Raw genomic sequence first — 15,954 nt, forward strand, 5'->3', positions numbered from 1 at the left:
AAGCAAATCTTTAAAGATCTATAGGATCAATTATTATTCTTATTGAGCTTATAAAAATAATCAGACCAAGTTTGTTAAAATTGGACATTTTTTAAATGAATTAGTCTTTATTTGGCTTTCTCTGATTAAAAATGAGGGTGATTCTAGAGAAAAATGTCTCAATAACACATATTTGTAAATATTATGTTTTATCACTATTTTCTGAATTCTTCTGGTTTCCTCAAATATCTAGCTATGGCTCTCCAAACTAGGTTCCCAATTTTCTTTTATTCTCTTGACATAAAGCCATTAAAAACTAAAACTGCCTCCCCACCAAAGCCCTAAAATCCAATACTGGACAACTTGAGGTCAGCTTCAAAAAAATTGCCACAAGACTCATGTGTAGACAATCTTTGTACCTGTTGTTCTATGGGCCATTCGAAAGGATCATAGGAGACATTTCAATTACAAACCAAAAAACCTTGATTCTGGCTGCCTGTTCCCACTCCATTTGAGGATGCTTCGAACCTGACATCTAAAACTCTTCTTAATGGCAGCACTTCAGAATCAGACACTGGGTTTAGAATTTGCTGTAACCATCAACTTATGTTCCTTTTGTTTCTATAAAAGTACCTCTTATTATTTTTTTAAGATTTTTATTTATTTATTTGACAGACAGAGATCACAAATAGGCAGGGAGGCAGGCAGAGAGAGAGAGATGGGAAGCAGCCCCTCTGCTGAGCAGAGAGCCCGATGCGGGGCTTGATCCCAGGACCCTGAGACCATGAGCTGAAGGCAGAGGCTTCAATCCACTGAGCCACCCAGGTGCCCCAAAAGTGCCTCTTATTAATTACCTGATTGCTTACTAAACAAAACAGAATCTATAAGATGATTAACATCACCTGTATACAATTAGGGCCTTAAATGACTCTCAAAATAGCATTATTATTATTAAACACTGAAATAACTCAAATGCATACAACAGTTCTATAAAATAGAATGGCATTAGATGTTTTAACAGCTGTACAAGGTGGATCATGTGCCATTATAAAAATGAAATGTTGGGGGCACCTGGGTGGCTCAGTGGGTTAAAGCCTCTGCCTTCGGCTCGGGTCATGATCCCGGGGTCCTGGGATAGAGCCCCGCGTCGGGCTCTCTGCTCAGCAGGGAGCCTGCTTCCTCCTCTCTCTCTGCCTGCCTCTCTGCCTACTTGTGATCTCTGTCTGTCAAATAAATGAAATCTTAAAAAAAAAAAAAATGAAATGTTGTATATGTATTCCAGATTACCCCCAAAATATAACAGGATTGCTAAAAAATATAAATACTCAAATTGGTGCTTTAAACAATCCCTCTCATTTAATAATTGGTTACTGGAGGAAGATTTTGGTTAAATAACAAAGATCTTCTACTGGGCTACTTTTTTCTTGTTATTTTAATCATGTTTTACTATTTTGTCCCATTTCTCTCCACCTGGTGCCGAGACTCCTTCACTGCCATAACTTCAAGTTAGAAATGGATCGTTTGCTCAAGAAGACTCACATCTGTTATTAACTCTAGATGCAGCTGCCTTAGCCTTTCTTAACTACTATTAAATCTCAACTGACTACCCCTGACCCATAGGTAGAAACATCTCTATGCCCCTTTTTAGCAGGAAGAAGCTACAGAAGATGAGACCTTCTGCCTTCCATAACCTTAAAGATTTAAAGGTCAAAGTTGTTCCAGGGGGAAATGATGAGAGAAACAGAGGCGAGAGAAGTGTAGCTTAAACTAAATTTCCTTACAGCTTGCATCCCACTGATAGATACCTGTGACATTCAGAGCATGACCTTCCTCAAGGAACTCATGGATGCCTCAGTGCCTTAATGTTTATGACTAAAAATAACTTTATCTTAATAGCAGCTAGCCCCTCGAGGTCCTGAAAGGCTTGTTTCCAAATTCCTTAGAGACTTATGCTATCTCTAACCCCCACTAATTAAAAAGTACTTAATCAGTCATTCCTCACAATCCCAGTGCAGCTCTTTCTGTCCATGGATCCTGTCCCCATGCTATAATAAAATCACCTTTTGCACCAAAAAGTCTCAAAAATTCTTTCTTAGCTCTTTACTCATGAACCCAAAACTTCCAAATTTCATCACTGGCGACACTGGAAATAGCAGTTTTAATGGTAAGGCTGACATTGTTTTATAACAATTTTTTAAAGGACTAGGATAGAAGAAGCAGAGATCACAATTTCAGAAAGTTTAAGAGATTTTGAGAGATGAAGCAGAAAAAAAAAATAGAATGAAGAAACCACTGTTTGAATGTTATACAGAGTGGTCAAAGTAAGGTGTCATGATGCCTAGTTGGCTGAGATGTGTTGATTCAAAGAACTACAGCACTTCAAAGAGAGGAGACCTTGATTTGCACCAGGATTTTGAAGAAAAAGTTTTTCAAAAACCAATGATAATCAATGAAATTATGATGTACTAACCCTAAACATACCTCCAGTAAAAAGAGGCTGGAGTTGACATTAGAGGGGCAGATGATTGACAGCAAAGGGGATGCTTTGAATAAGAGGTATTATTCAGGATAGTTTTGGATTCAGAGATTGAAGTTAGCATGCTTACTTCTCCATGGGCAAGCTATGCTATCTTCAGCAAGTTACATTTATCTTCTAAACTACAGTTTCATGGTCTGCAGAATAGTGACCATTGTTCTGCTCATCTATAAGCATCACATGAGATATAGCCTATGAAGCACTGAGCATAGTACCACACGAATGGCTGTCTCTAAAAAAAAAGTGATAGCTACTCCTTTAACTCCTCTTACTATTATTCCAATTAATATGATCATTTACCATGTTTTGGTATTTTAATAGGCATCATTCTGCCTGGCAAGATTTCCTGGTCACAGGGGAGAACTGGTATTATAGAAGTCTTGTTGTTCAAGTTTCTTCATTGGACTCAACTGTGGCTACTTCTGTGGGATACTTCTAAAGATAAAGATGGAAGAAAAATGAGGGTTATGTGTGTCTCATTCTCTCTCACTTATGAAACCCATTCTATGTGCAAAGTATTGCACCAGGTAAAGGGTGGATTCAGAGAGATTCAGAAACCTCCCTTATCTTCAAAGATGGTCTTAAATATTACCATCTACAAGGCCCAAGAGACAAGTCCTCCACTAGTTTCAGTATGTGTCAGACAGAGGCTCTTCCAGGAGAGGTTATTCTGTCTGAAACCAAAGTGTGGATGTCTGGAAGTCAAGCTTGAGCAGTGCAAATGAACCAAGGAGGGCATGGGAACAGTGGTTGTAGAGGAGCAGAGATACATACTCTGACCTAGACTGTGTTAACAGCAAGATGTAAAGATGTGCAAAGTAAGAGGGATCTCTGAGTCAAAATATTCTACAGAATTAGAGGGATGATAATATGAAAACAATGTAATAGAGGTGTTTTGGTGCTATGAGGTAATGTAGGTAAGAGGTCTACAACTCTGCTTTTAACACTGAAGGACTGCATATTACGCTCTAATTGAATTAATGATTTTAATTTTGTGGGAATTCAGAAAAAGAAATTATTATTAATGGCTGGAAAAATTAAAGTTATTTTTATGAGAAGTATAACTAATGAAAACTATAGTGGGGTTGATATTAGTGGTGGTTGCTTGTCTATGATTCAGTGGGCTCAAGAAGGGCAAGGACTGTATAAACTGAATTTATGTTAACCTGAATATTTCCCATTATTTCTTATAATATTAAGAGTTTATTTCCCCTCTCAAATATATCTGCCAAAATCCCCATTAAAAGTGTAATAGTTCTTTAAAAAGAGAGATTATAAAATACAATTCTGATGAAACTTCATAGTTTTAATAAATGAATTTGGTTTTTCCTGATACAAGGAAGCCTAACTTAGCCTTCTTAAAATATGTATGTTTTGAAGAAAGGTTGCGGGTTTCTCTCCTTACCCCACCCTGAACCATGAAGGCGCTCTCATTCTTTTAAAGACTCCTGCAGGAATGTGAATGTCTATCAAGACATGGGAATAAAGATGCAGGAGCTTGAGCTAAGGGCACAGGGACAACAGTTTTACCTTCTCCCTATTCCAGAGCCAGAACTCTATCCCTGCTGAGGAAGGATAGTCAGGTAGATCCACCTAGAAATAAAGAACACAGATTTCTTTTCAATAGACCTCTTCATTCATGGACAGACATTTGCCAGGAAATAGGAAATGAGTGCAGGGGAAAAAACCTCCACACACACAAAAACCTTTCTGACCTGCTAGTGTGGTCAATTAAGAAGTAGCTTAATTATTCACAATAGCCAAGATCCAGAAACAACCTAAACATCTGTTAATGGATGATGAATAAAGAAAATGTGATATATATATATATATATATATATATATATATATATATACACAATGGGATATTACTCAGTTATAAAAAGAAGGGAATCCTGCCATTTACAACAACGTGGGAGACTTGAAGGATATTATACTGAATGAAATAAGCCAGACACAGGAAAACAAACAATATGTAATTTCACTTCCATGAGGAATCTAAAACAGTTAAATTCATAAAAACAGAATGGAGTGGTGGTTACCAGGGATGGGGGTGGTGTGGGTGGAAAATGGGAGATGTCAATGAAGGGTATAAACTTTCAATCATAAGATGAATAAGTTCTGGGACTCTACTATACAGCATGGTGAATACAGTTAATAATGCTGTATTGTGTACTTTAAATTTGCTAAAAGAGTACATCTTACATGTACTCACCCAGAAACACACATGGATAAACACACACACACACACACACACACACTCCAGTAACTATGTAATGTCATGGATATGTTAATCAGCTTGATTTTGATAAACATTTCAATATATATATATATATATATATATATATATATATATCATATCATATCATGTTGTACACTTTAAATATATTCAAATTTTGCCAATCATACTTTATTGAGAATAAAGTAAAAAAGCTTTTCATTTAAGATATCACACAGAAATGCTGTGCCCCTTTTGAAGTTTTTGGATGAGATTTTAACTGAGAAATTTTGAAAATAAAGATGTCTTAGGGAAAGTGTTCACCAGTCCACAGATGTGTGATAAATTCATAGTGGGTTCCTCTATTTGGGACTGTATTTTCAATCCTTTGAGGAAGCTGGAAATGCAATCTAGTAGGAAGGCAATCTAGTAAGAAAACAAAACAAACAAAGACATGACATAGTATTAGTAGGAAAGCAGTCTAGGAAGAAAAATAAAGCAGGGTAGGGTGAAGAGCTGGAGCATAGCCTGGTGGTCAGAGGTGGGATGTATGGAGTGTTTAACACTGAGACAGGTTCAATGAACAGTTGATAGTATTTAGCTTGACATTTTTCTGTCTGAAAAGTCCATAGAAATTATGCCTCTGAGTTTTCTCTGCTGTTCCCTGGATAATCAGACTGGATTAAAAAAATATGTAGTGAAAAAAAGGGCCATCTGTACCCCAATGTTTATAGCAGCAATGGCCATGGTCGCCAAACTGTGAAAAGAACCAAGATGACCTTCAACCGATGAATGGATAAGGAAAATGTGGTCCATATACACTATGGAGTATTCTGCCTCCATCAGAAAGGACGAATACCCAACTTTTGTAGCAACATGAACGGGACTAGAATAGATTATGCTGAGTGAAATAAGTCAAGAAGAGAGAGTCAATTATCATATGGTTTCACTTATTTGTGGAGCATAACAAAAAGCATGGAGGACATGGGGAGTTAGAGAGGAGAAGGGAGTTGGGGGAAATTAGAAGAGGAGGTGAACCATGAGAGACTATGGACTCTGAAAAACAATCTGAGAGTTTTGAAGTGGCGGTGGGGGTGGGAGGTTGGGGTACCAGGTGGTGGGTATTACAGAGGGCACGGATTGCATGGAGCACTGGGTGTGGTGAAAAAATAATGATACTGTTATGCTGAAAATAAATAAATGAAAAAAATACAGAAAGTTCCCATAGAATAGATATATAAATAAGGAAGATTAATTTCTTTATTTTATAAGAAAATATTGTGTCCTGCCCTATGCTAGACTCTGGGACATCAATGAGATAAGACCTAATTTCCTCTCCTGTAAATCATCTGTCTAATAGGTTAAGGTGAATACATCTCCCATCAGTATGTGCATGGGGGTTGGACACAAGGGCTGGCTGCAAGGATCTCTGAAAATATTAATCATTGTCTGCTTTTCTCAGTGCTTTGGAGCCACACATACTCTTCCACCCCTTATCCCTACTGTGGGGAGAGATGCCTGCTACATCATCCACCTGTCCAGTCCCACACAGCCAACTTGCTAATTGTGCCATCAGCAATCATCAGCAGGGTGGAGATGCTTACACCAGTGACAATGAATGACATCTGATTGTGACATTTTTCCCAGCTAGCTTCTGTCTTAAGACCTGGCCTAGATTCTCCTTTATTGTCAAGCACTGAATCCCCAGGGAAGAGCTGTTAATCTGGGTGCCCCACTGACTATGTCTCTTTAAGGGAGGCCACCAGTTAGCTATCAAACTTCTACCCCATTTCTATTCTCTTGGAAAGCTCCACTGTCTGAACTTTGAGGAGGAGACAAAAAATTGGAAGCATAGACTGTCAGGGCTAGAAAATTTGGTTCCTTTGGTGACTGTTTCATCCAACTTCCTAATTTTATAGACATGGACACTGGGGTTCAAAGGGGTGAAGTGGCTTATTCAGTGTTAGAGAATGTACTATGGCAGAGCTGGCATGAGCACAGAGGTGGAAGAATCTGGTAGACTACAGTCGCTTTAAACATCAGTATACCTTTTCATAATCAGATCCATAAACAAAACCTTCTCTCATTATTTGCATTTTACTTTAGAACTGTAAAATTTCAAACTATGAGAACCCCTTAATAGTTCTCATCTGATATGATTGTCACTCTCTTAGTCGAAGTAGCTTTTAGGTTTACAGTCTGAGCCCCTCCAACTGGGGGCAGGACAATGGCTTCATGGATTTTCCTTGGCAATATTTCAGGCAGTTTTATGAGACACCAACCCTCTGGGTGAAGAGATCATACAACTTGTCCGAAGTCATAACATCAATAAATAGGCCTGTCTGTCTCCAAGTTCCAGGCTGCATAACACTGGCTGTTGCTCCTCCCACACCTGCCAGGCCGTTCATCTCATTGCTCAGAGAAGAAAGGCATCACATGTAAAGCAACTAGCATTGTGCCCAGCACACAGTAAGCCCTCACTAAATAAAGGACAATTCCTTCTTTCCTTCCTTGTAGATGTCAAGAATAGATCCGAGTCCTTTTTCTTATGGGTATTTAATCATATTAGTTATACATTCAAGACACTATATGTATAATGTATTTTAAAATAAAAACTTAAATATATTTGACTATATGTTTATTTCCTAAATTTGGAAATATTATGAGGCCTATATATGTATTAGACTTAATTGTGAATAATTTTGGCATAAACATTTTCCTGAGAGAAAACATTATTAAAAATTAGTCTATACAGGGAAGTAGAATTAGGATTCAAGTCAGTAGAATTTTCTATTCCAGAAAAACTGTGGGAAAACAGACTCTTGAAAGAGCCCAGGAGAGCAGTACCTCAGCTCATCCGAGAACACTGTCCCCAATCTCCCAGGGATTTGCTTCATGTTCTGGACTTGCCATTCCCTTTAACTTATTCCCAATAAGTTCTCTATAATTAGTGTAGAGGGACTAGGAGTCAGGAAATCTGGATTAATTTACATAAAAAATGAAACATCAAGATTTGTTTAACTATAAAAAACAAAACATGGTAGAACTTTTGATTTGCCTTAAAATGTCCTGAAACTGAATATTGTATTCTTTTTCTAACCCATCAGTTGTAGAGATGAGAGAACCAGCTTTGAGCATAGACCACCTGATGCTGGCACTTGAAGGCACCTTTACTCACAGAGTGGCCCAAGCTGCTGTCATATAGTACCTGTACAAGCCAGACCCAGAACTGGGCAGCTACACAGGGCAGGGTAGGAAAGAGCCAGATAAATTAATGCTACTAGGTAGTTGTTTTAGATTATCTTTATATGCTCTAAAAATATTAATTATTTTTGCAGAGAAAAATAAACTTTAAGAGGCACAAATAATACAGTATTTACCACCTGCCTCCTTGAAACCTCACAACAGCTCCCTTTGGCTGAATGGATATCTCCAGCAACACCATCCATCCCCACCCGTAGTAGCATCCATCAGGTACTCCTGCCCTTCTGTCTCACTGTGCACTCTCTCCCTTCAGCTCCTTACTCCTGCCAGGCCCCCTCCTCCCACAGAGTCCCAGGCTGTGCTTCTGCCTCTGCCTGGAGAGGCCTTTCTTTGTTGCTCAGTAATTAACTCCTACTCAACCTTGAGATTGACTGGCACTTTCTCAAAGTAGTCCTTTCAGATCTCCCTGAACAGGTAAAATCTGTATATTGCAGGATGTCAGGGCACCCAGTACCCTAAATAGCTGTGCACCTTTACATTTATTTATTGGGTTTTTATTGTTTATTCTCCCTCTCTGCTGTAAACTCCAAAATGGCAGTGATGGTGCCTGGAAGAAAATAGATGTTCAGCAACTATTTATTAGATGAATTAATGAAAATCAGACACAAAAGTTACTTCTAGGCCTTCCAGACTGGCCAAGCTCACACAAGCTTCTCAGGTTCTGGCATCTGGCTTCTCAGAATCCTGAGGTCTGTGTAAGGTGGGGGATTCCAGCACCATGTGTTGGGGTTCTTTTGGAGGTACTCCTAACTACACACCTGGGGTGCCTTGAAAGCCTAGATTCCATTGGCTGCTTCTCCTCACAGGGACTTTCCTACATATACATCCCTGGCACACAAGCAGCGCTCTTCCAAAGCTCTGGAGTTGTAGGAGGATATTTCTATTCTGCTCCACCTCATGCATCCAAACTTAGTGCCCTGCTCTTTGGGGATCAGAGACTTTGATTTGATTTCAACATGACACTAACTTTCTTGGGTCTAGGTGGTAGTTATAGAGATGTGTTTGCTGAATGATGAACTTATGATTTGTGTACTTTTCTATACTTTCAAATTTCAATATAAAATGTTTAAAATATTTATAAAGACCTTAACAGCAACTCATACAATAATGAGAAAGAGACAGACAGACAAAGTGAGGCAATAATCAAGAGAAAGAAAGACGGAGAGAAAAAGAAAGAGAAATCAAAATACATGTCAGAAAGGGCAATAGGGTATGGTTAAATATATCACTGCTTAGCCAAACAACAGAAATGTCAGAAAGCAAACAACAAAGAGAAAAAGACATAATTATATGTACTAACCAAAATTTGAGTTGAATATTTCAATTAAATTTCAATATTGAGTTGAATATTCACTATTAGATGAAAATAGGTCATCATAGAGCGATCTTCAGGATATGTAATGGGTTGACATTTACTAATGCATGTGTTTACTTTCTTCTACATTTCTTTTACTTACACACTGTACCAAGAGAATTATGTGTTTGCCTTTTAAGCTTTATATTCTCTTCTCTCTTCCCTGTACAAAATGAACAGAATGGCATAGAGAGAGACAGCTGGGGGAAAAGGAGAGGGGTTTGTTCCTGGGTGAGTTCCTCTGGAAAGGAGAATCCCAGGATTGGGCAAAGGATAGAGAAAACTAGCAAATCAGCCAAGGAAGCTCAGGCTACACAACCAGGCCCAGACTTGGGTCTGCTGGGTTGAGGGGGTGGCAAGGGAAAAGGAGACAAAGAAGCTACACTGTCTGGATGTTAGGATTTGGGAGTTTTCAGGGAAGGAAACTTGAGCATCTGTGCTCAGGATATGGGAGAATTGAAGAGGAGATAAAATGGGAATTTTAGAAGTTTATTATGAGTTATAAAATGGATTCCCAGCAATACTTTACTGACACATCAGTGCTGGGCTGGGCTTTTAGGATGCTATCCATTCTCTACATATGTTGGGCCATGGTGGGGTTAGACAAAGATCTAGTCCAAACTCTAATCCAGGGTCATCCCTGGAATAGAATATGGAATTGGAAATTAAAAAGTAATTTTTGTCTATAAAAGTCATGCAGTTGATCCTTAAACAACATGGATTCGAACTGTACAGGTCCAATTATATATATATTTTTTTCAATGAATACAGTATTATAAATGTATTTTCTCTGTCTTATGATTTTCTTAATAATACTTCCTTTTCTCTAGCTCACTTCATTATAAGAATACAGTATAAAACACACATAACATACAAAATGTGTGTTAATTGATTATCTTATCAGTAAGGTGAACAGTAGGCTATTAGTAGTTACCTTTCTGGGGAGTCAGAAGTGTGGATTTTAGACTATCGGTGAGATTGGCGCCCCTAACCCCTGCATTGTTCAAACATCAACTGTACTATTTGAATGTTTACATAGTTCATGCTACTTACCTAATTTTTAATTAATAAATATAAAAACATTACATGCCCACATTCATTGCTGAAGGAGCAGCACAGAGACCAATATTGCCAGAGCTACTAGGTGGTACAAGAGAAGATCATGGTGCCCAGTGATCTGGCTGCAGTGAGTTTGGCTGGAGGGATGGAGTGTGATTTGGGGGATCATGACTTAGATGTTCCAAGGCAGCACAGTAGTCTAGATGATATATCACAAGTGCCCCAGCATAACCCGAGAGAGGTTGCTTAAAAACAAACTCAACTTCCCAGTTCTAGTTGGAATGTTCCTTTACATATTCACCAAACGTGCTGCCTCCTCTGCTCATGCACCAGGGTTTGTGGGATTGTGCTGAAGAGCACTTATCCCTTACTCATTTCCTTTTTGCTGTGTGGGTTTACAGTCTCTAGCTATAAAAACCCACCCCAAACCCCCCGGGTTATCAAAGTAATGGAGGAGGAAGTACTAGTGAGGAAGCCCAGGACCAGATGCTTAAGCCAAAAGGCTCACTCCTAGGGCTGTCTCCCTGGCTAACGTGGGGAGTTTCCACCTGCTGAATGGAAACCACCTGAGAGCGGTTCCCTATGCTTTCCCTCAGGTCTTTCCTCTGGGGCTTCAGGGGGCTAAACCCATCAGATGAGATAATGGAATCCATAGAGCCACTCCCACACAAGCAAGGGGCATCTTCTTAAGGCTCCTGAAGAGATCTGGTTTCACAGACCCTTCAACATCCAGGAAGCTGAACCCTGAGTTCACATGCAACAATCATGCTACCATGAGAGCCTAAGCATAGCCAATCACTCTCCTTACACTCATCAGAGGGCAGGAAAAAGGCATCTTCTGACCCCCAAATCTCCAGCTAACTTGCATGAGGAAGCTTATTAGGGGCATTCTAGAATGGTCCAGAATCCCAGGCTAGGATTATTCCAGCTTGGTCTGCTTATTCATGTCCATTCAGACTTTTCCTCTTGTTGAGAAATAAGAGGAAGAGAGGAAGAGTTTCTGATAGAAAAGTAGAAATATGGACCAAATAGACAGGACACCACTATGAATTGCATTCAGAGCTTTATTCTTGCCAAAGTTTGGGGAAAGCGCGAACTCTAGCAGGCTGCCTTCATAGAGAAGCAAAGTACACAGTGAAGCAATGAGATTCTACATCATTGGGAATATAGGGAAGTGGGGGCCAGAGGCTGGTGAATGTTCCAGATGGTGGAGCAAGGTTGTTTTGTATTTAACAACAGCAGTCATCATCACGATCACAGCATGCAGGACCTCGGGACCTCATGGGGATAATTCCCAAGCAGCAGCACCCAGAGCCACAGCCACCACAACTGCAGCCCCCACAGCTGCAGCACCCAGAATCTTCGCAGCAGCCAGATGATCCTGAGTTGCAGTCTTGGGGCCGTTGGACCCAGCGTCTTAGGGGACTTACCCCAAAGGTCCGGGGAGCCAGGCAGCAGTAGCTGGTGGAACAGGGTGCAGAGCATGGATCAGGTACGCCACATGAGGTGGTCAAGCTACTTGCAGGAGCCTGAACATAGTAGGTCTGGCCAGGAGAAGGGCCCTGACCATAGCAAGTCTGGGTCTGGCAGGGGGTTGGGCACTTCACATAGGTTGTCTGGCACAGAGCTGGGTACTTCATGTATGTCTGACAAGGAGCTAGGCATTTCATATAGGTTGTCTGGGATGGAGCTGGGCATTTCACATAGGTCTGAGTCTGGCAAGGAGTTACACATTTCACATAGGTCTGAGTCGGGCATGGAGCTGGGCATTTAACATAGGTCTGATTCTGGCAAGGAGTTACACATTTCACATAGGTCTGAGTTGGGCATGGAGCTGGGCATTTTACATAGGTCTGAGTCTGGCAAGGAGTTACACATTTCACATAGGTTTGGGTCTGGGTTGGAGCTGTGCATTTCACAGAGGTACCTTTGGTACTCTGCACAGCTCCTAATCCAGAACCTTTCACACAAGACGGAGGGATCTGTTGCTGCTTCTGCTGATCACACATCTTCCTGTGGTTTTATAAAATCTGAAAAGAAAAGTCTCATTAGAACTAGAAGGTTTCCAGGGAAACCCTTAGCATCCCATATGAATAGAATGATCTGTAAGCAGGAACACTTTTGGGAAGGTCACAGGCACTCAGACCTGACATAGGGTGAACTCAAAGCCAGGGATCTTGCTTGGCTCTTGTGCCTGTGCCTGGACATGTGCCTCAGTTACCATAGTGGAAAATGAAGGGCTGGAAGGAATGATGTCTTTTCTACCCAATTCTCCAAGCCTCCTCTTTTCTTACTCAGTTTGTTGCCTATATTACAGATTCTCCTTAGAAAATTATTTCCCCTCATTGCCAGCTCTCTCAGGACTGAGTTTCTTATTCCTTCCTGCCAAGCCAGGCAGTACCCAGGGAAAGCAAGTTCTTGTCAGTAGACCCAGAATCAATGTGAGTCTCAGGTTGAGCCCTACAGAGTATGACAAGTCTGGAGTTTGAGTTTCCACCATTTGCTCTTCAGGCCGGCTGGACTATCACTTCACCACATAAATGGATACATGAGTGGACTGCACAACTGCAATCAGGGAGAGAAAGTATGGTTGTTCTCTGACAACCCCTTCTGACACAAGGCCAACAGCTTGGCTCTAGTTCCGTACCTCTGCCTCTACCCTTCAGGCCCCAGCCTCTGCACTTCCCACCAGCTCTACCCTAGCTCCTTCAGCGGCCACCCTCATGCCTCATTTTGACCACCTTCAACCCACCCCAATGTCACCTCTCCTTCCTTGTTGTATCCCTAACCCAGGCATAGACCTACCTTTTTCACTGACAGGAACAAGACGGGGAGAGGCCAAGGATCTGAGGAGCTGGCCACTAGGAAGGCCTTTTATAGGGTGGCAGTGAGGCAATTTAATGGCATCTGAATGAAGCAGAAGAGATCACGAGGACCAGGGCTGGCACTGCATTGGTGAGATTCCTCCCCAGTATGCCTGGCTCTTCACTCAGAGGCAGAGCATGTCTCTGCTTGACATTGAATTTTCCTGAACACAAGATAAATGATTCCTTTGACCTTCTTCATGAAATAACTCAGCCTTCTTTTTCTAGAAGTTATGAGAGTGGAGATGCCTATGAGATCTGTACCTATGAAGCTATTTCTAGGTCACATGAGTCTTCAAGGACTTTTTCAAAATACAGTTAGCTTCTCAATTTTTCATACACCATGCCAAAAGCTATATAGTGAATTCTTCCTGAGGGGCCCCATGGTGGGTCCTGCTGGTTTGGGCTGCTGGCCCCAGTGGTCTCTGCCTCAGGATGGCAACAAACCCCGCGAAGAACTCCAGGTTTGCTCCATGGACTGGCAGGTTATTCTGTTTATTTAGGAACCTGGGTGGGTGCTTAATGATCTCAGAGCTCAGGCTCTATATCTAGGGTGTCTTTCCTCAGTTTATCATGCCCTATATCACACATCCTCAACTTTGCATGCCCCATAACCTCTTTATCCTCACCTTTCTGGACCTCAATACTGGGCCTAGATACCAGCACAGTGGGAATTCCAGCCAAATGAACACTGTGTGATAACAATTGTAAACTCTAACATTTAACTGAATGCTTCATATGTGCCAAACAGTTCATAAGGGGTGTACATTTACAGAAAACCCTATAACTGAGGCTCTAAAAGATTAAGGAAGTTACCCATTGTCACAAAGCAATTAGGTAAGAAGCCAGAATTCACATGCATGCAGTCTGCCTTCATAAGCCATGGTCTTTATTGCTATAAGATGCCTTTTATTTCTGGACATAACACTGTCCCTGAATATCTGCCTCCTTCCCTTTCTTCAGTGCAGTAAATACAGCAAGAAAAATGGCAATAATATATATTAAGCACATCTTGTGAGGTAGGTTATACTAGCCCTATTTTACAAGGAAACTAAGACCCAGAGGCCTAACTATTTCACCAAGGTAGTCCCATTGGTAGGCAATGGAGTATCACTTGAACCCAGGCCTGTTTATTTACAGAGCCCACGCTCTTCTCACTGATCCATGTCAAGTTGCCCAATGCAGAAAGGTATCTTGATCCTGAGCCAATCCCTAGTTGCAAACTACCACTCCCTCAGTTCAGTAGTGCAAGCCCCACTGTGGCCTCATAGCACGTAAAGAAAAAGTGTTTCTACATTTGTCCATAATGGATCCCAATTTCTCCATGACCATAAATCTTAAAGCTTCCAATTTTGTCAGCAAAGAAGACAAACCCCCACCAGTCCTTAGACACTTCCCCAGCTCAAGTCAGGTCTTGCAGGGAGCAAGGGGGAGATTTTGACCCAGACTTGGAAAGTTTCTTGCTTTCCCCATCATTCCTATGTTGGGTGGGCTTGTAGCACTCCATAGCTTCATCTGTGAAACCTACCGTCTGTGTCTGAAACACTCCATAGCTTCATCTGTGAAACCTACTGTCCATGAAAGTGATGTTAGGTTGTTCCATTTACCTATTCTGTGTCCCACCTCAGCTGGCACCCAGGCCTGATGTTTGATGAGAACAATGGGATAAGAATGATCTTTTACTGGGGCCATACATATCACATGGTTAGTTCATCACATTTAGTCTCCATAATAGTGTCTTAAATAAGTTTTAAAAACCTGTCAAAGCTCACATAGCTTAAAGTAGTAGACCCAGAATTTGAACCCAAATTTATTCTTCTTTTTTTTTCTGCCAAAACAGCTATTTTTAGTGTTGAAATACAGGATGCTTTAAGAACTATACCTTATAGCAGACCAACAGACACAGTTATTAAGAAGTCCTATAACTCAGACATAGGATGGGACAACCCTACTTTCTACAGAAGAAAATGCCATAGAAGGGCAATCATTTTAAGGCACATCAACAAAACAAGAGAGAGAGTTCAAAACACAAATGAAACTCAGCCTAGTTCTGATTCTGTTATTGCCTCATAGTGTGGCCCCCATGTGTTCTGCTATCTCTACGCTTTTTCTCTTCCACCATAAAATAGTCAGTGAAGCCCCTCCTGGCTATGATATTCTAAGATTGTAGAGGCTTCTTCTACAAAGGAAATGTATTTATACCCTCACTATTCATGGAGTCATTCCCACTAGACCATAATTTCTATGCATTTATAACTGTGGACACATTCACTGTATATCATCTGGCTCAACTGGAGGACCTGGAGAACACTAACTACACCAATGAATGAATGATTGAATGAATGAGTGTTCTTTCCAATGACAGTACACCCTAATCCAACCTCCTTCCTCCATATGGCCAATGACATCCTACTATTAGCCACTCTGTGCACCTTGAGCCATTCATGAGCTCTAATTGGCTCACTTCCTCTTCTGTGGGGCTAAGCTGTCACTAATGGGTTTAACATCTTCAGGAAGCACTAACATCTCTGGTGAGAGATACAGTTTCCACGAGCAACCAAAACAGGTGTGGGGCTGTGCCCCACCCATTTTATAGGCTGGGAAGTTGAGGTATGGAGAAGTCAGATGACTGTGAGGGTCATCTGTGTGAGGGTGAGTCACAGGGTTATTCCCAAAAGGG

At 40.9% G+C, this 15,954-nt stretch overlaps 1 protein-coding gene and 1 pseudogene across 2 annotated transcripts in view; both read right to left on the bottom strand.

The window, feature by feature from the left end:
* The window catches only part of LOC309842007, a 160,063-nt pseudogene that overhangs the window by 56,272 nt on the left and 87,837 nt on the right, over positions 1 to 15,954 (bottom strand). The window lies entirely within an intron of this gene.
* Positions 11,640 to 12,434, bottom strand: KPLCE (KPRP N-terminal and LCE C-terminal like protein; the record flags this gene model as incomplete). Its single annotated transcript, XM_082685819.1, has 1 exon — positions 11,640 to 12,434. The coding sequence occupies exon 1, from the start codon at positions 12,417 to 12,419 to the stop codon at positions 11,640 to 11,642; it is 780 nt and encodes a 259-aa protein (XP_082541945.1). The 5' UTR covers positions 12,420 to 12,434.

This window comes from Mustela nivalis (assembly GCF_964662115.1).
Source record: "Mustela nivalis genome assembly, chromosome: 10".
Taxonomy (NCBI): domain Eukaryota; kingdom Metazoa; phylum Chordata; class Mammalia; order Carnivora; family Mustelidae; genus Mustela; species Mustela nivalis.